This window comes from Micromys minutus, assembly GCF_963924665.1.
Source record: "Micromys minutus genome assembly, chromosome: 14".
NCBI classification, from domain to species: Eukaryota; Metazoa; Chordata; class Mammalia; order Rodentia; family Muridae; genus Micromys; species Micromys minutus.
In genome coordinates, this window is record NC_137983.1 from 43,859,510 (window position 1) to 43,883,882 (window position 24,373).

At 41.4% G+C, this 24,373-nt stretch overlaps 1 protein-coding gene across 1 annotated transcript in view; it reads left to right on the forward strand.

Moving 5' to 3' along the window:
• Positions 1–24,373, forward strand: part of LOC308430013 (disintegrin and metalloproteinase domain-containing protein 32-like) — a gene marked incomplete at both ends in the record, with an annotated part of 87,372 nt that overhangs the window by 4,617 nt on the left and 58,382 nt on the right. The window contains 8 exons of the mRNA XM_080929094.1: positions 1,772–1,836; positions 9,755–9,816; positions 11,431–11,506; positions 12,357–12,433; positions 13,995–14,166; positions 20,385–20,453; positions 21,902–21,973; positions 22,165–22,331. Of these exons, the coding sequence (XP_080785220.1) occupies positions 1,772–1,836; positions 9,755–9,816; positions 11,431–11,506; positions 12,357–12,433; positions 13,995–14,166; positions 20,385–20,453; positions 21,902–21,973; positions 22,165–22,331 (760 nt within the window). The remainder of the gene's footprint in view (positions 1–1,771; positions 1,837–9,754; positions 9,817–11,430; positions 11,507–12,356; positions 12,434–13,994; positions 14,167–20,384; positions 20,454–21,901; positions 21,974–22,164; positions 22,332–24,373) is intronic.

Genomic DNA, 24,373 nt, shown 5'->3' on the forward strand with positions numbered 1-24,373 from the left:
CAGTTGGATATCAGTTTTCTAGGCACACCTCCATTTAATGATTTTGTGTTCAAGAGAGTTGCTCATTTGCTTATTTGTTAATTTTGTTCTTGTATTTCTAAAATTTCGTCTAAGAACTAACAATTCTAATTATTCTCTTAAAATGCAACCATGTTATTAACTGGCATAAAGACACCACTTTTATGCTTCTGTACCTTGCTTAGAGAATAGAACGATGAGTCTGTGATCCATGATCCTGAAATCTACCATAAGAGAAAGGTCTCATCAGGTAAAGGAGTCTGCTGCCAGGCCTGTCAACCTGAGTTTGATCCTCAGGACTCACACAGTCGGAGAGAAATGACCACAAGTCATCCTCTGACCTCCTCAGGTACACTCTGTCACATGTATGTCCTTCAGATGCATACACATATGCATACACAGACACACACATCCAAATAAATAGAAAGTAAAGAACACTAAAGATCAAATACGATCAAAGTATGCAACATACACGCACGCAAACTATTATAACAAAACCTGTTATTTTGAACAGTTCATTTAAAAGACAAACAAAGCGACATCAGTCCAAAGGTCTCCCAAGCTTTTCTTTTGTGACTTCTCTCTAGCATTGTACAGGACTGAAACCACACCGTACCATGTCAGTTACTTCTGCCATTGCTGTGACAGTGTCCAGAAACTTCTAACGGGAAGAGGAAATTAGTATATACCCTTTGAACTTCCAGCAGAAACCATCATTCCCAAACCTCATGTCAGATTCCTGGGCTCCGGAGCTGTGGGCCAGTACATTCTCTTATGAAAGTACCAGTCTGATTTTCTCTAGGATTGTGTGGTCCCAATATTCCTTTGAACATAGTAGTGTCAGGTAGTTGCGAAGCCCTCAAAAAGTATGAGTAACCGAACGAACACCTCTGCAGCTGTCCACACTGGGGCTCTTCCCTTCACCACTCCCAGGTGCCTGCACGACTTTGTGGTGTAGGGAGGGAGACTTCAAAGCTGGCAAAGGAACTCCGTGGCTTTTAGGGTATGAGGATGAATTTCATTTGGAAGGAGTAGCTTTGCTGGATCCCCCGGGGAGTGAAGGCATGCGGAGGGGCGGTGAAGGGCAGGGAGCTGGCATTGATGGAGATTCTGCAAAACTGGGATGCTAGAAATCTTCAAGAACATGGACTTAGTGGGTAATGATGACCACATCCGTCACTTGGAAGACAAGGCAACTCATTCTTGCTGCTCCAGGATTCACTCTATGCGAGGGAATATTTTGGAAAATGAACTAGATTGCACTAAGAGGTCACCTAGGATCTAAAATCTAAATTTTTTCTGTACTTTCAAATGATCTATTGATAACATGCCACATTCTGAATCTTAGTAGAAAAAGTACAAAGGCCGGGACAAGTCTGAGAAGACATGTGGTAGAAAAACCCTGTAAAAGCAGAATTGTCAGTGTAAAGAAACCTTCAACAACATCCCAGCTTCCAGCAGCCTCCTTTGGTCTTTCATGACCACTTTGTCTGTCAAAGCCAACGTTTTCAGTGTTTTGTTTTAAATACGGAACACTTCATGGATCAATATACCATGTTTGCATAGGGGGCCATGCTAACTTCTTTACCTAACCCCAGTTTTAGTTTATGGACTCTTGAAGTGAGCATTAGAATTTTCCAAGGAGCACACGGTGATGAGCTTCTCATATTGGCTAAGTAAACTTTGTGAAAGAAACTGAACATTTAGTCAAATTAAAGGGAAAGTTACTAAATGTTTGTTTTTTTCTTTTCAGATTCTCAAAGTTCATTTCTAGAAATCATATTTCCAAAGAAAATTGAAGACAAAACAAACTCAGAAGTAAGAAACATTTTTTTACACAATCTACATTATTATATAAAATTTATTACTTGTATTGCATAGCTATAGAACACACAAATCGTATTATAGTATCATATATATATGTATAAAAATATTACTGCTGGTAATGAGTATAGTTTTTACGGCAAAAGTAAACATACAAATTAAGATGGTCTATTTAAAAACCATTTGTCAATTTTTCATAGTATTTTTATCAGTTCACATATACAAAACAATAGAGATAATAATATTAAATATTTCTTTTGACATTAACAAGATATATAGAGATCCAGGAGAAGAACAATTTCCTTCAAAGTGGCTTTGTTAATACCTTTTAACAACAGTCTCTTTCCTTATGCTTCATCTCTGAACCCTTCTCAAACGAGAGAATTTTTATGCTTATATTTTAGAAAGCAAAAGAATTCATTTTATTCAGTGATTTTTTTTTTGGCAGTGGTAACTTGCTATGTTAAATGTCTTTAAGAGTTTTAAAAATAAATATTTAGTGTACCGGCCTTATAGGCAATTAATCTCGTGTGTGTGTGTGTGTGTGTGTGTGTGTGTGTGTGTTTGCACGTTTGAAATCCAGAGACTGGTTTCTGGCGTCCTTCTTCTGAAGCTGTCCGTCTTGCTTTGTGGGCCAGACTTCCCCACTGACTGAGAACTACTCAGTGGGCTAGGGTCTGTTTCCAATTTTCCAGCACTAGGGTTATAAGCACGTGCCCATCTGTCTTTTAACACACGTGCTCTGGGATCAGACTCAGGTCCTCATGCGGCAAGGCAAGCGTTTTACTGGCAGAGCCACCATCTCCCTATCACAAGGTCAGTCATTTAAAAAAATGTCCCCTGTGCAGCGTTATCCATTTCTTTCCCTGTCTCTTCCCCCTCCCAATATTTTTCTTCTTCTTCCAAAGAGTCCCTTCCCACTTTCACACGGCATATATGATCTAGGTCCCACTTCCTTGTACGGGAGCCACATGTGTGATTGCGCTGACGTTCACTGCAACACAGTTTTCATGTTGCAGAACTCACCCATGGTGATGAACACCCGGGTTATGAATATGCAGCTTGCAGACATGGTGCATTCCACTTGTATAATGGTTCTCTTGTCCTTAAAGCCCGCCCCCCCCCCCCCCCGCCTAGGTGTGGCTTACCTCTCCTGTGGGTTGTGACCTCTTCATGGGGTCGCCTAAGACTATCGGAAAACACAGGTACTTAAATTATGAGTCATAACAGTAGCAGTTGTCATTACAGTTAGGAAGTTGCAACCACAAAAAAATGACTTTATGGTCGGGGGTCACCACAGCATGAGGAACTGTATTAAGGGGCTTCAACGTTAGGAAGGTTGAGAACAACTGCTCCGGGAAGAGGCACCCTCAAAAAGAGGAATTGTCCCCCATAGTGTTAGCCTGTGGCCACATCTGTAAGGCATTTTCTTAATTGCTAAGTGATGTAGGAGGGCCCGGCTCGCTGTGGGCAGTACCACCCAATGGTTGGTGCGTCTGAGCTGTATAAAAACAGTAGCTGACTGTGAGCCTGGAACAGGCCGGTCAGCAGCGTCTCGCAGTGGTCTCTGCCTCAGTTCCTGCCTTGGCTTCCCTGGGTGACCCGGGAGTTGAAGGAGCTCCCGTTCTCCACCACATTCCCGGCTGTCAGCGTTTCTCTCTGAACAGAAAACAAACTAGGACAGGCCTCTCAGGATCCACAGAATGAGGGCATGTGCTTGGAACTGCCTGGAACGGAGGCTGAGGAGGTTTTGACCACGGCGAGAATAAAACCGTAGGTCGTTTGAAGGGACTGGCGTATCGGCTTAACCTCTGATGAGGACACAGGATGGACAGAGGACACACTGTAGAGAAAGCTGTGGTCCGGAGAGCATGCGTGTAGCCATGGATGGAGCAGCCGAAGGACGCCCGGCCAAATCACAGACGGAAGTGAGAGGCCTAAGTTGCTGGTCACGTGCCGAGAATCGGTGCTGCAGCTTTGTGGGTTGTGCTCATTCTGCCCTGACTATCCCATCGGTCTGAGTTTGAGTTTGCACCACACCCGTACAGCAGCGTGGAATAAAGTCAGGCGCTGGATCCCTCCAGGACTGCTTGCCTCTCTCAGGGCTGCTTTGGTTGGTTACTCGGGGCCTCTTTTGAGTCCATGTGAATTTTAGGATGCTTTTCTAGCTCCGTCAAACATGCTACCGGAGATTCAGTGGGGTTTACGTGAACCGTAGGTCATTTTCAGCAATACAACCACTTGTTTTTACAGCACCAATTCTCCCAGTTCAGAACTCAGGAGGTCTTTCTTCTACAGTTTCTTCCTTCCATGTTTTGGGACTCTTTAATGAATCCTTTCACATCCTCATGTAGCTCGTTTGATGATACTTGATGATTTTGTGAGTGAAATCGCCCCTGTGGTCTCTTAATGGCTGCGTTACTGCAGTACCTTGCTGCTCTGTCACAAATGCTCACCAGGCCGCGGCACTTCCTGGCGGAGTCTTCCGGGTCCTGTAAGCGCAGGATCAGGTCATGTGCACGTGGGGATAGTCTGACTTCTGTCTGTCTCATTTATTTGTCCATGTCTTTGCTTCTCTTTCTCTCTGCCTTAGACTTTAAGTGCTCTAGCGAGCGAGAAAGGAGAGAATGGACAGGACTCTCATCCCGATGGCAGAGAAAACTCTTCTAGTGCTTACGATGCGGCAATCTGATCTTCCTGTACCTGGCTTCCTTAGGCTTTCTCGGTGAAGTGATGTTGAGTTTTGTCAAAGGTTTTTCCGCCTCTATTGAAATGGTTGTGTGGCTTGTTTTTCAATATTTATTTTCTTTTAACATGTGTATGTATGTATATATATGTGTGTGTATATGTGTACATATGTGTATTATGTATATGTATGTGTATGTATGTGTATATGTGAGTATGTATGTATATGTATGTGTGTATATATGTATATGTATGTGTGCTGGCTAATTTTACGGCAACTTGACACAGACTAGAGTCATCTGAGAGGAGGGAACCTCAATTGAGAAAATGTCTCCATAAGATCAGGCTGTAGGCAAGCCTGTGGAAGATTTCTTAATTAATGATTGATGGGGGAAGGCCCAGCCCATTGTGGGTGGTGGCCCTGGGTTTTATAAGAAAGCAGGCTGAACAAGCCACAAGGAGCAAGCCAGTAAGCAGCATCCCTCTATGGCTTCTGCATCAGCTCCTGCCTCCAGCTCCTCCTTCTGTTCTTGTCCTTGTGACCTTCAGTGACAATATGAAAGTGTAAGTCAAATAAACCCTTCCCCACACAACTTGCTTTTGGTCATGGTGTTTCCTCACAGCAATACTAACCTTAACTACGAGAGAAATTTATACCAAGATAGTGGGGTATTGTTGTGACCTGTGAGACCATGTTTATTTCTATGGGAGAACCACAGAGGGACTTTGGAACCTTGGGCTAGAAAAGCCATCGAGTGTTCAAACCTTGGTCAGTTGTTCGCTTGGGAGATAAATGAGAGCAAATGCAGGCGATGGAGGGCTGGCTTGGGAATTCTGAGGGATGTTGGAGAGTCACTTATAGACTCTTTTGGGGCTGATACATATTCTGAGTTGACACTCTGGTTCTGCCTAGCTGGGACTTAGGAATCTGCTGTGGGCAACGAGAGACCTGAGTCACTCAAGTCAGAAAAATAAACCTGAGTTACTCAAGTTAAAATAACAAAAAAACCTTTGCTTTACTGGGACAACAGTAAGTTTTTCAGTAGGAGGTAAGGAATTAGAGGTGATTGAGGTAAAATCTTCTGGGACGTATTTCCTCAGGGTCAGCAACACGGAAGCTGTGGTACAGAAGTGGCTAAGGCTGTACCTGTTCTGGCAGCCAGGTTTTGTAGTGTAAGTCACCCATATGGTACTGGTTTTGAAGGTATGAAGGGGACGTGAAGAGCATCTGGGGCTTGGCATTGCGTGTGGCAGGGCTGGACTCCCTGAAGAGAGTCCAGGAGAGGCTACTGTTGAAAGTACAGCCCAGTTGCATGAGACCCCAGCATTTTGGAGAACCAAGTACTATCGAATAAGCAGCCGAGGTGGGAGGGAGCTGCCAGAATTGAGAAGACACTCTGTGTGTGCTGCAGAGGGTGGAGCTGGAGAAGTGACCCAAGGTCCTTGGAGTCCAGAAGACAGTGAGTGAGTCCCAGATATTGGACATGGAGTTATTGGTTTTGTTTTGAGCTGACTATGACCGTGCCCTGGTTCTTCCCTCTTGAAATAAGGAAGTATTTAATATATATTTTTGATTTTTTTATTTGGGGCACACTGTCGAGATACCTTGACTTTTTAAAAGAGATTTTGGATTTTAAAAGATTTTGGAGTTTTTACAGAGTTTTAACTGTTGTGTTTGAATTGGGAACTTTAAGGCTTGTAATCTGTTTTTATAATTGTGACATTTATTAACCTGAGATCTTTGGGATGAACGACAACAAAAAGGAAAGGCTTTGCCTTAAAATGTGTTGTGTGTCAAGATGACAAGGGGTTAACTGTGCTGGCTAATTTTCCACCAACTTGATATAGGCTAGAGTCCCGTGGGAAGAGAGAACCCCAATAGAAGGATCAAGCTGTAAGCAAACCTGCAGAACATTTTCTTAATTAGTGATTGATGTGGGTGGTGCCATTCCTGGGCTGGTGGTCCTGGGTCTTATAAAAAAGAAAGCTGAGCAAGCCATGATGAGCAAGCCAGTAAGCAGCATCCCTCCATGGCCTCTGCATTAGCTCCTGCCTCCAGGTTCCAATCATATTTGGTTTCCTGTCCTGGTTTCATTAAGTGATAGACTATAATGTGGACTTATGATCCAACTCAATCCTTTCCTTCCCAATTTGCTTTTGGTCATGGTGTTGCATCTTAGCAATAGTAACCTTAACTAAAACCTCACGTGTCTGTTTGTGGGTATACACACATATGAATGGGTATTTGTGGAAGCCAGAGGTGTTGGATCTCTGTGGAACTGAATTACAGGAAACACTGGCCACTTGACAAGGATGCTGGGAACAGAACTTAGGTCTTCTGAGTATTACATACCTTGAGCCATAATCACACAACAAGGCCATGCGACTTTTGCCTTTGATTCTACACTTGCACATCCGTCTTTCCATTCTCAGAGGGAGACTAAGCTGATCATAGTGTGTGATGTTTGTAATGTGAGGCTGGAATCTGTCTACGAGTATGTTCCTGAGGATCTTCCATCTGTCATCAACAGAATCGGTGTTTGGTTTTCTCTTCCTTTGTGTTCTTATGGGTTCTGTTGTCAGGATACTGCTGGCTCTGTGAGTGAGTTTCAAAGCATCCCTCCCTTCTCTGCGGCACTGACTAGTCTGAGAAAGGTGCTTGTTTCTTTTGAAGGGTCTGGTGGGATGTCTGCTTTTAGTCTTTTGTATAGGATTTTTATTTGGTCTTTAGTCTATAAATTTATCTATTTGTGGAAACACTGAAATACATTAAAATATTTCCTAATGATCTTATGGATTTCAGTAGTATCTGTTGCAATATCCCCATTTTGATTTCTAATTTTATTACTTTGTATTTTTCTTTAATTTCAGTTTACTAAGGTTTATCAATCTTTATTTTTCCAAAGTATCTACTTTGTTTCAATAATCAAATGATTGAATAGCTTTTTTTTTTCATTTAAAAAATTTGGCTCTGGTATTATTTCTTGCTTCTACTAATTTTGGGTTTGATTGTACCTTTTAAAAACTTATACTTTTATGTAAGCCATTAGGTTCTTATTTGAGGTCTTTCTGATGTTTTTAAATTACCAGTTTTTTCAAACATTTTAATTAATGTCCATATATGTGTGAGTGTGTGCACCGTGTATATGCATGAGTCCACAGAGGTCAGATGAGGGTGTCAGATCCCTTAGAGTTGGAATTCCAGGCAGCCCATGAGCCACCCAGTGTGGGTGCTGCAAAATGAACTCAAGTCCTCTGCAAGAGAAGCCAATCTTCTTATCCTCTGAGCTGTCTCTCTAGACCTGCTATTTTTTTAAAGCTAGACTTTTAAAGTAAAGTTTTGTTTTTTTTTTAGAACCACTGTGCTGCTTTGAATGAAATAGCCCATAGACTCATATATTTAGATACTCAGTCCCTAGTTGGTAGAACATTTCAGGAAGGACAGGATGTGGGCTTATTGGAGAAGATATGTCACTGAGGGGTGGGCTTTGGATTTCTAAAGCCCACACTATTCCCAGTTAGTTCTCTGCCTCGTAGTTGTCTGTCTTAGGGTGTGGATTCTCAGGGCCATCTTACTGCTGCAGAGCCATGCCTGCCTTCCTGGTACTATGACAGTCATGGGCTTATCCTTTGAAACTGTACACCCCAATACACTCTAGCTGCTTTGGTCATGGTGTCTGCATAACAATAGAAGTGTGACTAAGAAAACCATCATTGCTGTATGTCATAGGTTCTATAGATTATGTTTCCATTCTAGGATTTTGAAATCCCTTTCTTTTTAAAAAATATTTATTTATTTATTATATATAAGCACACTGTCACTTTCTTCAGACACAGCAGAAGAAAGCATCAGATCCCATTACAGATGGTTGTGAGCCACCATGTGGTTGCTGGGATTTGAACTCAGGACCTTGGGAAGAGCAGCCAGTGCTCTTAACCACTGCACCATCTCTCTAGCCTGCCTCTTCCCTTTCTTTACTGCTCTAATAACCCACCAGTTATTTTAAACTCTACTATTTAATCTCCATTTGTTTCTGCAGTTCCTGAATTTTCTCCTGTTGCTGACTTCTGCTTTTTCCCATTATGGTGTATTGGGTTTCAAGATCATCTTTCAGTTTCATCTTGTATTGACTTTAAGATTGACTTATTTTATGTGTAAGAGTGTTTGCCTGCACTTACATCTGTGTAACAGATGCATGACCACAGAGTGTGGGGCTGGGTTGTGTAGTCAGGTCTGGTTCTGAGCTCCAGGATGAAAGGCCAGGGCTTTCACTAGTCCTGCAGTCAGAGTCTTGCTTTTCCCATATTTGGTTCTTCACTCATGATGGAAGTTGCCCTTAGTTCCTGGCTAAAGTCTATGTAGAAGCTCAGTTTGAAGATGATAACCTGGAATTGGGAGCCACTGGATTCTGCCCAGTTCTAGCCCAGAATACCAGTCCTGGGCCTGGTGTTGAGTATGAAGATATGGATTTAACTTCTTCCCTCTCTGAACTAGGAGCCTCTCCACACCACGCTACCTGTACTTGTGTAAGGTGTGCTGTGAATTAGGTACCTCTTCCTTCCTGCCTTCTTTGCCTCATTTTTTCATATTATGACGGTAAAACCAGGTACCGAGACCCTCCCCAGGCAGATATTTCAGTGGAGAGGTGGTCTCTAGAGGGTCTTGTTCAGCTATCCAGGAGCAGAACTTCTTCACCACTGAAAATAGGCATTCACCTGCTGTTAGAAACTAGGACATAAATTTAACATTCTTGTTCAGCAAATTGCCTGTGGCCTTCATGGATGAAGCTCTCAGCTTGTTCTAAAGCATCATTATGTTTCCATTTATTCTGCAAGTGAAGGGAATGTGTGTTCCATGCACCATGATGGTACATGTGAAGAGTTGTTACTGGCAATTAAGATGCTCACAATGGAGTGCTTCCAGCTTCCATGATGCCACAAAGAGACTCCAGACAGCACGGGCTCATCTTTCCTAGGCATTTAGGACTCAGTGACATGGAGATTTCTAATGCTGTGTAAATCAAGAGTGACTTGTATGTGTGGCAGTCAGTGGGTTATACGAAAAGTTAAACATTTTCAATTTATTATTGCAGATTTTTAACATAGGCAGTGCACCGAGATTTTCTGAATTGTTTGAAACATGCTTGGTGCGGATGGTTGATTCTTGAGTTGCTGTTTGCTTGTTCTCCAAATCTGTCCTCACTCTCAGTTTTTCTGGACTCTCTAGGAACAGATAACCTATGCCATTCCAATAAACAAGAAGCAATACACTGTGCACCTCCAGAAAAGGTGATTTTTTTCTTCTTTATCTTGGCATTTCATTTTATTTCTTTGAAACTGTTTACTTGTAAACAGCAGCGGAGTGTCAGAGCAATGGTTCAACTCTCCTTAGAATTGTCTGCTGTCTGTATTCTTACCACGACTGAAATGAACAAAATACGACTAATAGAGGTGGGAATGAGTTTTCAAGAGGAGAAGGAAAAGCGACATAACTGGATGCCATAGAAACATGTAAGGATGATGGGCAATTCTGGGATGCAGGAAGTGAATATATGCAGAGACAGGAAGAGAAAGAGAGCAGGAAGAAGAGTGAGCCCATGGACGCCAAGAGAAATGGCATCCAGGGAGTCATCAGGGGCAAAACCTTGCAGCCATTGTTAGTCTTATGCCCAGCTGACACTCAGAGCTCACAGCTAGGGCATGTGGGAGGGCGCCATTGCTACCTTCGTGCAACCAGGTTCCATGGAGAACCGGAAGCCACAGACTGGGTGGTCACTGAAGCAGGAGGGAGTGTGAAGGGAGGAAGTAAAATGGAAACTATAATAGAATATGTGAAGAATATGGAACCACAAGAAAGCTGAGTTTAGACTTGAGTTTCAGTGCAGAGGCTGAGGATAATAGGATTTAGTTTTCTTCAAACACATTATCAAAACTATACATATTTATATGTTATATATTATATATGTTATAAACAAATTATGTACAATGTGTAATATTATGTATAACATATCACTTGTTATATCACATATTTTGTTATATATTTTAAAATTATCATGTACAACATACTTGTGTATTTTAATAATGAAATATATAATAAATATATATTGATATGTATATTCATATATTTTATATATTACATGTTATATAATCATAAATAAAATATACATTTATAAAATATAATCCACAATAGTTATAAATAAAAATATTTAATATTATATAACATCACATGATATATTACATAATATATATTATATATACATATATACATTATATAATATATAATATTTCTAGATATTATGTAATATATATAAATGTATTATATGTGATACAACATGTAGTAATATTTATATCATATATATTAGAATAAAGGAACAAAAAATTCCCACAATCCTCCAACTAGTTTATATCTCTGTAAATAGTAAAATGGCTTTACCCCTCTTGCAGTTTTTTCCCTTTATTAAAAGGAGCTAGTGGGCTGGAGAGATGGCTCAGTGGTTGAGAGTGCTCACTGCTCTTGCAGAGGACTTGGCCTTTGTTCTCAGAGCTCAAATAACCGCCTGTAACCCTAGCTTTAGGAGATAGGATGCTGTAAGATTCTGAGTAAATGTGTATTATTTTGCATCCAGCATATTAATATATGTCAAAGGAAATGCTACCATTACGTCAAAAGTTTCCCTTTTCTCTAGAGCTCTGGAGAGTAAATCTTCTAGTTTTTAATGCCCTCTAGTTTCTGCCCAAACTACTTACCTCCCCTGCTGTAGCTGGAATGTCCCCAGGTTAATGGGCATGGCTATGTTCCAATAAAGTTTTATTTACAGAAAAATGGGGTGGGCAGAGTTTACTGATGGTTGCTCTGTTGTTTCCTCAAAGAGTAATTCAGAATTCTCTCTCTTCTGTGCTTAGATATTTTTTAACAAATCATTTTATGGTTTACATGTATAATCAAGGATCTACGAGTTTTTATTCTTCAAACATTCCGGTAAGATTTAAATTATTTTATGAATTTTCAAAAAACTTTAGAATAACAGAGTGGTTGGTTTCCCAACACACAAGGGTCTCAGAACCCAAGTGGGGGTTACTTAAGGTACTTATTGCTCAGTTATGAAGTGCTTCCTACATCTTGGCAGAGTTTTATTAGTTGACTGAGGGCCTTCCCTGGGTACTACCCATCCTTCTGGAGACTGTTGATATAAATGAAATAAGACCAGTGAGCTCAGAAGCACAGATCATAATCCCTCACACCCATTGTCTACTGCGTGCACACACACACACACACACACACACACACACACACACACACCAGTCCTCCTGTCTTCTGCGTGTGTTCTCTGTCCCACTGCCAGCCTTGCCTTTCAGACCTGAGATGTATGAATGCTTGATTTATTATTGAGTAACACAATACGCGGAAATACTTTAATATGGATATGTGTTTTCTGCGTATTTACTATTGCTTCCCTTTGGGCTCTCTTCTGGAAGTGTGTGGTTTGTGAACGTTTGTGGAGTACGGTCCCTTCCTGTCCTCATCACATCTCCTCCGCGACTTTGTCCTTGTGGGTGACAGGCATGCTTTGTGGCCTTTTAAGCGTCCAGAATCTCACGCTGTTATCCCCCTCTAGGTGGCACATCATGGTTTTTCAAGGTTCCCAGGGCTTTTAGTTGATGCCTTAAATCCATACATTGGGAAATAACTTTCTGAGTGTCACTCGATGTGTGCCGTCGTGGGTTGTGTGTTTGTGCGCAGTATCCAGCCAGTCATGTCTAGTTTCAGAGCAGGGGGTTATTGGAAAGCCTCTCTTCTTCGGTAACCAGATGCTCTTTCTCCTCTCCAGGCTCAGTGCTATTATCAAGGTTACATCAAAGGCTATCCGAACTCTGTCGCCACCCTCAGCACGTGCTCTGGATTGAGGTAATTCATTTTCTCCCGCTCAGCCTGTGATATTTGGCCACAGCAAATGCATTCCATGACCGTTCACACGCAGCTCGGACAGATTTCTCACAGACTGCTCAGTGACGTCTTTTCTCCAGACAGAGTCCCAGTGGTCTGGGATCGAGTTCTCTTTCCCTCACCTTGCAGGCCAGAGAGGTTTTTAAGGTCTGGACAGTTTAGACTTCCCAATATCCTAGTTCTTTTCCTAACAACAGAAATGTCAATGGAATGTTCTAGGTTGCAGGAGCAAGGTTTAATATGACTTTTTTTTTTCAGCAAATAGAAACTTTACAATACCTACCATGCATCTTACAGTTTGGAGACAAAGAGTAAGACAAACAGAAGTGTATCTTGCTTTCCCTTGTGAAAATTCTTTTTATAGTGAGGAGGCAAGTCACCTCGTTGTAATTATTAGTTAAATACTCTTCTTGAAAAACAAACAAACAAACTGCATCATGTAAATCTTGAATTATTTGGTGTCTTCTTTTCTGCTTTGGGGAGGTTTCAATCTTGTCAGCACCCTCCAACTGTGTTTTTAGTGTGCATTTTTGTTATTCCAAATGTTTTCTGAGCTTCCGATATGGAATCTTGAAATTCCAACCTGAAGCCAGCCTCTCAGAGGACAATGGCGATCTCGGCTTCCACCTCAGTCCAGGGAAGCCGAGGTCGGCAAACTGATCAGCTCTTCAGAATCGGCCTTTGGATCTCTTATTCAAACTAAATACCCAACACAAATGAATACATGTCATTTTGCAAATACCGCCACATTTTATCTTCATTAACAAAACCGCTGAGGTCCATTTTTATTTTTTTATAAAAGCTCTGGTGTTGTGTTTTCAAGCTCTGCAAACTAGAGAGAGATTTATTAACATTTCAGGTTGCTGTATGGTTACGTGGCTCCCTGGCTGAAACACAGGAAGTTCTTGACTGTTGTCACACTGCGTCCCTAAAAAAATGTAGAACTGGCTTCATTAGTCTTATAACAAACAACAACAACAACAAAGAGAAAATAAGAAATAGAACATTGGATTCTTGTGCAAGAGAAATTATTTTTCTCTTCAAAGTCATGTCTAAGAACAAAATACTGGACTGAAAACATTGCACATCATTTACCACTGTGGTGGATGTTACCATGATGTCATAATACAGATTTCTAAGAAGCATGTAACAGTTTTGTTTTTTTTTTTTTTTTAAGGTTAAGTGATTTTATTTATTTATTTATTTATTTAATCGGATATTTTCTTTACTTACATTTCAAATGTTATCCCCTTTCCTCGTTTCCCCTCTGGAATCCTCCTACCCCATCCTCCCTCTCCCTGCCTCTATGGGGGCTGGAGAGGTAGCTTAGCAGTTAAGAGCGCTGACTGTTCTTCCAGAGGCCCTGAGTTCAATTCCCAGTACCCACATGATGGCTCACAACCATCTGTTAATGGGATCTGATGCCCTCTTGTAGTGTAAACGAAGAAAGCTATAGTGTGCTCATACATAAACTAAATACATCTTTAAAAAGAGAAGAACAGTTTTATTCTTAACGTTGCAGAGGAATCCTGCAGTTTGAGAATGTGTCCTACGGAATTGAGCCCCTGGAGTCCACAGCTACATCACAACACATTGTCTACAAGCTAGGGAACGAAGAGAAAGAACTGATATTTAACAAAAACAGCAGAAACATAGAGATGCCAACGAACTATGGCATTTTAATCAACAAAAAGGTGAGTGTTGTATAGTTTATATACTTCCAAAGCACTTACTAGTTCTAATTAACTTTAAAAAGTATGACGTCATCAGGCTATTTTTTATGGTCTCGTTAACCTAACAGGACAGAGAGGACACAGGTGCATCTGCACCGCCCTGTGCTCTTGCACAAGCTTGGTTATTTATGTCAGCATGATCTGGGTCAGAATTGCATGTCTTTTTCAGACCTATACTTACAAAGAACAGCCATGTCTTTGTTTGGGGTGTGCCCTGAACAATTTTTTTATCTGGGTGTGTTCTGTTAGGGACATCTCAATAATAAGGTGGGAAAGAATTGATGTCTATCTCTGACCTTCATGTGCACACACACACACACACACACACACACATACGCACACACATCCACAGACATACACACACATCCACAGACACACACACAATGAATCCACACACACATCCCCCCTCACATACATAGACATACACATATCCACACACACATACATCTACACACACACATACACACACATATCCACAGAGACACACACACACATCCACACACACACATATCCAGACACACACACATATCCAGACACACACGCATCCACACATACAAACATCCACAAACACACACATCCACAGAGACACACACACACACCCACAGACACACACACACCCACACACATCCACACACACATATCCACACACAGTGATGATTATATTTAGTGTGGCTTGTACATATAAGATTTCAGGGCTAATCACTTGGTGTAGGATAACCAATGAGGAAACTCATTAATGGGGAGACTACCCACACCCCACCCTCATCCCTCATTAGTCTCCAGTGGCTTGTAGTTTGTTCTCTAGGGGTGTGTCTCTGTGAGAATCCCACTTTCCCACGCTAGCATGCCTTTTGACATTGCCCCTGATCAGGTCTTGTTTAGGAAGCCATGCTGTGGGTGTAGTTTCTCTGTTGTTTGTAGGAGACACAACCTCACAGCAAACTCCCTGGTCCTCTGGTTCTTACAAACTTTCTGACTCTTTCACAATGCTTCCTGAGCCGTGAATGCAGGATTTGGGTTGTAAATGTATTAACTGAGGCCTGATACCCTGGGATCAATTTACTCTCTGCATCTTGACTGGTTGTGTGGTTTTTATTTTTTTACTTTTTTTGAAAAATTTTGGAAGATCTCCATCTGCTATAAAGAGAAGTTTCTTTGAGAGGTGAGATCTTCATTAATTTGTGGCTATAAGGAAAAATATTTAGAATGCAGTTTGGAACTATATTGGTTCAATTATGTGGTCATAGTAGGTTCTTCCAAGGCCCTTGACCTTACCAGCCCTGGGTACTTGGCTAGGTATCCAGAACCCGGCATGATTTCCCTCCTGTTGAACAGGCCATAAGACCAATTAAATAGCTGTTGGTTGCTGCCAAGGCATGCATGACACTACTGTACCTTTAAGACACCTCACCATGCTGGTCATGGTTGTGGTTTATAGGCATCACAGGTGGGCAGGACTATTGCTTTCCTCTCTTGGCAGCTTGTATGCCACCTGCTGGTACCACAAACGCTAGTTGTTAGAGAAGAGGTCTTTTATGTGTGGTGACTTCAGCAATAATGACTTACCTTCAACCTTTAGCAGACAACCAAGGACAATGCAAGTGCCTATATTGATCTGGAAGTCTCTTGGGCTCCTCTGGCCAATGATTCAAATGGAAGTTTCTTGGGCTTGGTGCTGGGAGTTTTGTTTGTTTGTGGCTCTTGATGGGAACCCTGTTAGCCCAAGACACATAACTTCATTTCAGCCTGCTGTCTACATATGTATATACATACTCTCATATGTACTATATATAATTTTAGGTAAATATAAGATGATACAGTGCCTCATGGTTCTTCAAACATCTTTAATGTTATTTTTCTTCCCTTTCCTCAATTAAAGAGCCTCTGCTTTCCCAACTCCCTGCTTTATACCCCCTGTACCCTGTTATTTCCCACACTGGTGTTCCCTGTCCCCCCACCCTGTATGCTCTCTTCTTCCCTTTCTTGGTTTCTGTGCTTATTCTAGGGTCTATACTCTGAGGAGCTGGCATTAGGAGCCACAGATGACAAGGAACATGCTCTGTTTGTCTTTCCAGGTCGGAGCTACCTCACTCTATGCCCTCTCTTCTCAGACCACTTGCCAGAACTGGCACTCTTCTTTATAGCTCAGTAGTATTCCACAGTGTGTGTGTGTGTGTGTGTGTGTGTGTGTGTGTGTGTGTGTGTGTGTGAAACCTCATCACGTAATGCATCAGCTTAAGTATTACTGCAGTGTGGTCCAACAGGTCACACAGGATTATATGAGGTTTTCTGAAGTTTTAGTATTTGTCTTGTGTCTCAGGGTATGGTTTAAGCTTTTATGTGATGTTGAGTAGAAGGTATATTCTTTTGTGCTTGGGTGGAATAGTCTTTAGATATCTGCTAATTCTGGTGTGTCTCTAGTTTTGTCTGTATTATCTGCACACTGGAAACATTGGCACATTAAAATCACCTAGTATTAACTAGCTTGATTCAATATCTATGTCTTTAATTCCAATAATACACCTTTAAAGAAATTAGGGACACTGAAGTTTTACACATATAGGTACAGTAGAGTTTTGCACATACAGGGTTGTAATGTCCTTTTGGTTACTAAGATTTGAATGTAAGTTGTTCTTTAGTTTGAAGCCTATTTTGTCGACACAAGCATGGGGATACCTGCCTGGTACCATTTGAGTGATTTTTCTATCTTTTTGTTTTAAAATGGTACCTATCTTTAAAGGTAACACAAGTTTTATTGATTTATTTTTTTGTTGTCATTTTGAGGCATGGTCTCTCTATATCCCCGAGTATCCTAGAACTCACCATTAAGGTCAGGGTAGCTTCCAACTCGTAGGTCCACCTGTCTCTGGCTTATGAGGCACGGGATTAAAGGGATATTGTCATTATGCCATGCTCAAGAGGAGTCTTTTGTAGACAACAGCAAGATAGAATTTATTTCTAAATCTATTCAGCCAGCTTATACCTTTTGATTAGAGGGTCAAAGCCATTAGTATTTAATGTCTTTAAGGAAAGGTGTATGTTGATTGCAGTCAACTCATTGCTTGTGTTTCTAGCTGTGCCTTGTGCCTCAGCAATTACAGTTTTATGTGCTTTCATTTTACAGTCTCTTGTCTGTGATTATCCCTCTTGTCAGTCCAAAGTGTTGTTTTCAGTATGGAGTTAAGGGTTGGCTTGTTGAGTAGGAATCTTCCAATCTTTTTGTGACAAGGGAAGCTTTTCTCCTTCAGTGACAGCAGATAGTTTTGCTGTGAAGAGTCTTCTAAATTGTGATTCACGGTCTTTTAAAACATGGAGTGCATTTCTGCAGGACCTTCTGGATTTCAGCGTCTATTGGTAGACCACCTACTCTGATGGGTTCCCTTAATGGTACTTGTACATTTTCTCTTGCAGCTTTCAATGCTTCTTTGTTGTGTATTGTTTTTACCGTGACACACCACGAAGAGACTCTTTTCTGGGCTTGTGTATATGGTAATATTTGTTCTTGTATTTTCATGAATGCACCTTTTCTTAGTTTGGGGGCATTTTCTTCTTTGATGTTAAAGAACTGGTTTATGCCACTCACTTGGGATTCTTATTCATCCATTCCTATGATTCAAAGGTTTGGTCTTTTGATGGAATCTCATAGTTTTTGCATGTTCCTTTTCTGTGCTTTAAAAAAAAAAATCCATTCTTTGCTTGTGTCTGTGGTCTTAATACCTCCATTTTGTCTCCAAATCCTGATATCAATGTGGAAAATGTTAATATTTTACAGAAATCTTTAGTAGAGATCTGTAAGGGATTAGATCTACAAGTCACTGGATCCAACTGATCCCAGTTGACCCATATAACAAACGTGTTTGTCAACACCATCCATAACTGGATGCTTTCAACCTTTAAAGCAGACTTCAGAAAGTTGCTCTCAGCTTTTCTATTTGCCGCTTTCAGCAAGTGATACACGCGAGTTATCTGGGTCCGGGGCAGGGAAGAGCACAGAACTTAACATTGCAGCCGAGCGTTATCTTGGGTCGGAAAAGTTGATTACCTGGGCAATACAGGGCAAGTAAGACTGTTCCATTGCTATCACAAAGGCTGGCTAGACAGACAGGCTGAGTACTCAGTAGAAGTCTCAAGTGACCTCAAGATGTAATTATTAATTCAGGCTGTGAGGTTCAGCCTAAGTTCCCGTCTCTTTGAGTGTAAAGGTAATTTTCAGCAGCTACCAAATGTAAATAGCTATCGGCCAGGGGTTTGCTTTTGTGCCTACCCCCCCTACCCCTTTACCCCAGAATTTTTTGTGGCTCCTGCTAACCCAACTCTTGTACAAGTGCTGATTCATATGTGCAACTACTTTGTTGGGCCAGAAAGTAGTTTCCTTATAGTCACCCCCCAAACCTGGCTCTTAAAGTCCTTCTGACGATTCTTCTGAGTGCAGGGAGAAGGAGATGTGACATATTTACCCAGTGTGTGACGTGTCCCTCCTTACCTCTTCTGACTTGTTTTGGTTTGTCAGCTATGAGGATAGCCATGCCTGTGTGTTCCTTCATTCTGTTTGCACGAAATATATTTTTCCATCCTCTTTACCTTAAGGTGATGTCTTAGAGGCAAAAAGATAGATCCTGTTTTCTAATCCAATCTATTAGTCCATGTCTTTTTATTGGGGGAATTGGAGACTGTTTAATATTCTGAATTATTTCTGAAGAGGTGTATTAATTACTGCCACTTGGTTGATTTTTTTTTTAAAGTGGGGAGTTATGCCTGGAAGCATGGGATGCTCCTTGGCAAGCCACTGCAGGGCTTTGGGGTGACCTGAATTTTAGAAGGCTGGGAACATGGAAGCAAGTAGGTGACATCATCTAGGGGCCATGTGACAGCAGTTGGAGTGTCCCTGTGTGCAAAGGAGTTGTGATACATCCAGTCCAAAATGGAGGGAAAGGGCCGGAGCTCTTGTGGTTTGAGACTTACTGTGTTTGGCTGTATCCATGTTTATTCAGGTTATTTGTGGCAGCTTCTTGGATGTCACGCTTGTTTGCACAGAGCTCCAAGGTTTGCCAGGGTAGAAAACTTAGCAGCATTTTGAGATCTTTCACAGCTTGTGTCTAGTCTTGAGCCTGTGTGTGACCTTCTAGATTTTTCTAGTGTGGATGCCTGAGATTTTTCAAAGCCCCTTTTTCTATTCTCACCTTACGCTCTCCTTATCAGCCTCTTTCCCATGTTGCCCCATAGCCTTCCTTTTTATCTCTTGTTCGAGACAGCAGCTGATGTATTTACCCTGAGATGTGTTTTACAAATGTCTTCCACAAAGTCGACTCTGTCAAAGTTCCGAGGAAGGGGAATATAATAGCTCTCTGTGCAAACCCTTTTGGAAGGCAAGGGGCATAGCTGTAATTCACTGAGGACAATTTGGCATGGGCATCTCTGGTACCAATAAGTCCTGCAGAGAACACGAATCACCGCTCTCATCCATGACAGTGATCTGGGTTTCCATTGTGGGCTTTCACTAAACGTTGGTAGCTGTTTTTGTTTTCCGTTTGTTTCCATTGTGGGCTTTCACTAAACGTTGGTAGCTGTTTTTGTTTTCCGTTTGCCACGAAAGCAACAGATGGCTCCACTCCCTGAGAGTATTTTTCTGGGTCTCTTGCTGTGCGGTGTGCTGGCAGGATACTCACAAGCTGGTGCTCCAAGGGCACACATGGCAGGCAGAGGCAGCCTGAACTGAACTGGCCCCTCAGCATTTGCCCTGAAGTTACTGACCGGCAGCTCTGATGAGGAGCCAGGGAAAGCAGACATGCCTCTCTCGAGGTGTTACAGTCATGTCACCAAGTATGTGGTTACAGAAAGGGATGAAACGCAACCATAGTTCTTAGTCATCAACATCGTTACAGTCTCTGAATTAGTTTCCTCTTGTCTGGCATATCCGATCAGACAGGTGGTTAAAGGCACATGGGGGCTTCATTCCAATTCTAGTATAGGAGGAGTTGACAAGTCAGAAGCTGTTGATTAACTGGGTGACTGCAATGAAATCAGTGACCTCAATACTAAAGCCCTATATATCTGCATTCTCAGCCTGTGCAACCCCACTAGCGCTTGCTGCGAGTGCTCCCCTCTATAGGGTTATCGAAGAATCCCAAGTAAACACATTATGAAAACGTTAATGTTTGTGTGCTTTTGTTTCTTTCTAGCCAAAATCACCTTTAAAAAACTTGCTTCCCCTCTATCTAGAGATGAGTATCGTGGTGGACAAAGCTTTGGTATGTGCTTTTGCTTTTCTTTTATGGATTGGGTGTGGGACTGGAAAGCTGATGGGAATTTAGAGCTCTTGTGTTCCTCTTCCAGATGATCACTCTCGACCTTCTGTAACTGTAGTCCCAGAGGGTCTGGTGTCCGCTTCTGACCTCTGAGGGCACAAGGCATGCATGTGCTGTAGAAGCATACATGCAGGCAAAACACTAAGCTAGAATGATGATGATGATGGTGATGATGATGTAAGAAACATTTTCAAAATGTTGACGCGTTTGGCGTCCTTTTAAAATATTTTGTGTGAATGTGTGATGACCCAGACTAGAGGAAACTGGAATATTCCAGTCTTCTCGCTTCCCATCATAGAGAGCGCGGCTTACCAATTTGCTAACTGAAAACCAAATAGTCGAGGTCATCTTATTAAGAGGTGATGGCAGCTAGCCTGAAGAGCAAGAGGGCGGGGCTATGTCCACTGAATGCTCAGTCTATAATGATTTGCTGGCAGCAGAGGCTGGCACACCTGCATGTGCCACAGTAAAACATGGGTGTTTGGTGCTGCCTCTCCCCAACTCTGGTGTGTCCTGATAGGAAGACGACTCTAGATCTTGACTCCCATCTTAGTTAGGGTTTTACTGCTGTAAACAGACAGCATTTAGGACCATTTAATTGGGGCTGGCTTACAGGTTCAGAGGTTCAGTCCGTTATCATCGAGACGGGAAGATGGCAGCATCCAGGCAGGCATGGTGCTGGAGGAGCCAGGAGTTCTACATTTTCATCTGAAGGCTGCTAGGAGAAGACTGGCTTCCAGGCAGCTAGGGTGAGGGTCTTAAAACCCACACCAACAGTGACACACTTCCTCCAACAAGGCCACACCCTCTAATAGTGCCAATCCCTGGGCCAAGCATATTCAAACCATGACAACTTCCATAAACAAAAAATTATATGGCTTTTAGGATAAATGTATTTTCCAGGTTTTGATCTGATGGTACATATTTGGTTATCACTCTGAGGAATAATATCACAGCGAATACAAGTAACACATGCTAGCTGCTCTAGCTTTAGCATTGTAGAGCTTGCTAGGAATCCAGAACTGAAATCAGAGGTAAGAATATTTGAGGGAAAACAGGTCAATAGTTGATTTACTAGACTCCTGGGAAAGGCTAGAGGAGGTGTTTAAAATGATGGGGCCTATAAGATATCATTTGAGGCAATACATAGTTAACATCTCTGTGTGTGGAGGCGGGGGAGAGAACGAGTGAGGGCAAGTGCTTTGGTGGATAAGAATGTGTACGTATATATACAGATGTGTTCTGTGATAGTCTCACGTTGGGAATTGTGTGTGTATCTTATTTGAAATACTGAATTCTATATCATCCTCAAACGTCAGACAGTAGATAGAAGTACCAAAACCATCATGGGAAAATAGTATTTTAACTATAAAATTGTTTCTGTCTTTTAGTATGATTACTTGGGCTCTGACAGCATGATTGTAACAAATAAAATCATTGAAATTATCAGTCTTATAAATTCAGTAAGTATTTTCCTTTGTATACCAGAATTTTTCACTCTGAAATTATCTTTTGTACTAACTTGATGTGACATTTCCGAATAATTAAGTTATAAACAGAATGTAGATTTGTGAAAAATTCAAAATATTTTCTGGGGCAGGGCACTATAAAATCAGAGAGATTAACTATGTATATTGATTTCTTCTGTTTTTAGGTGTTTGCCCAACTCAAAGTTACTATTGTGTTGTCCTCATTGGAGTTATGGTCAGATAAAAATAAGATTTCTACAGTTGGTGAACCAGATGAAGTATTGCGTAGATTTTTAGAATGGAAGCAATCTTATCTTACCCTGAGACCTCATGATGTTGCGTATCTATTCATGTAAGAATGTTTGATACTCTACAAAGAAAACGAACGACCTGTTTTATAGCTTAATGCAGGGAACTATTATTCATTTCCGATCACCCACGTGCTTTCTAACTGCCAGGCAGTGAAAAACCTTTGCGAATAGCCTTGGTTTCTGAGTTTATTAATCGTTTATAAAACAACGGCCTGAGATTTACAGGGCTGCATTCCATTTCCCGACCCCTGAGAGCCCGTGCTGTGTCACGGCAGAGCCCGATGGTTCTCACACACTAAGACAGAGTCAGGGTTCATCCAGTGAAGTTGATGTTGATTGTACAGTTGGCAAAGGCCAGTGTGAAGTTGTTCGTATATGAATGGATGTTCTCTCTTATTTAAACATTTAAAAATGATGAATGGCAGCTATGCATTTATAGTTGTTCATGTGAGAATTGCTGGCAAAATATAACGGATGTCTTCACATGCAATAATTTATCTCCAAATACATGCAGCGCAACTAATTTTGATATAGTATAAAAACGGATACAATTTGAGTTTTGGCTTACAATTTCAGAGGTTCAGTCCGTTATCATCATTGGGAGAAGAAACTTGGAAGAATGCAGGGAGAAACGGTGCTGGAGAAGTAGCTGAATTCTACACCCTGACCTGCAGGCTGGGGGGCGGGACTGGGCCTGGCTTGAGTCTTTGAAACCTCAAAGCCCACCCCAATGACACACCTTCTCCAACAAGGCCACACCTCCTAATCCTTATAATCTCTTCAATAGTTCCATTCCTGGGAGACTAAATGTTCAAATATATGAGCCTATGAGGGGCCATTCTTATTCAAACACCACAAATACAAAATTATTTCTATTTTTTTTGTTGTTGGCTTTTTGAAAGATTTTTGAAATAATTACCTAAGTTCATTTTTTACATGCACAAACTTTACTTTGTTTTACAAGTTTTCTTTCCCCTTTCAGATATAGGCATAGAGGATGATTTCCAGGTACTCCCTCACTGTACTCCTTCAGCTCCATACTATTGTTAACACTTTGCATTGGGTGGTACTTTTTACAATTTATGAAACAATAATGATCCATTATTAACTCAAGTGCATGGCTTAATTAGGGTCTGTTCTCTGTGTTGTATGAACTCATTTTCAATAATTAATATGTTAATAATAAGATGTCCTAATTTTCACACTTATTTATTGACTTGTGTGTACACCTGTGTGTGTAGGTACATGTGCATATGTGTATATGTATGTATACATGCATGCCACAGGGTGCACGAGAAGGACAGTGGATAACTTTTAGAAGTCAGTTCTTCTGTCATGTGGCTTCTTGGTAGCTCAAGTGGTCAGGTATGAAGCAAGTGCCTTTATCCATTGGGCCCATCTCATGGCTCCAGTGGTTCCTGATTTTTTTTTTTTTAACATGTAAACTCATGTCATTTGCGTTCACAAGTTTTATTTCTTTGACTGGCTGACTGAGTCTGTTCACGTCCCTTTATTCTTCCCATGTTTATCTCCTGATATCTAATACTCTTCAGGTTATGTATGACAGGTTTATGCCCCGTGTTTATGGTAGCACAGACCTCTGAACGGACAGGGTGCTTACTCTTAGCTGTGAGTTCTGTATATATTGATGTCTCCTTCTTACTTACTTAGCATCTTCCTCAGTTAGCTTGAAACATTTGCCTTAGCTTTTCTGATAGGGCATGCTGTGTTAGTAAACTCTCCCAGTGTTTGAGTGCCCAGGGATGTCTTTACTTCTTATTTCTGTGGCATAACTTTGCCAGGTACAGTATTTTGGATTCCCAGCTCTCCCTCCAGCACAGCGGATATATGACGTCACCCTCTCTTAGCTGTAAGGCCTCGTCCTGCTTGAGAAGTTAGTTACCTGACAACAGAAAGTGACTCTTCATTTGGTGTCTTGAGAACCGTCTCTTAGTCTTCATTCTTTAAAAAGTCATCGATCTGTATCTGAGGAAAGAACTGGTTATGTGAATCTGACCGATGACGTGTGACTTCTAGTTTACTTAGATTGTTTGTGGTCTCAGCTTGGAATTAAAAAAAAAAA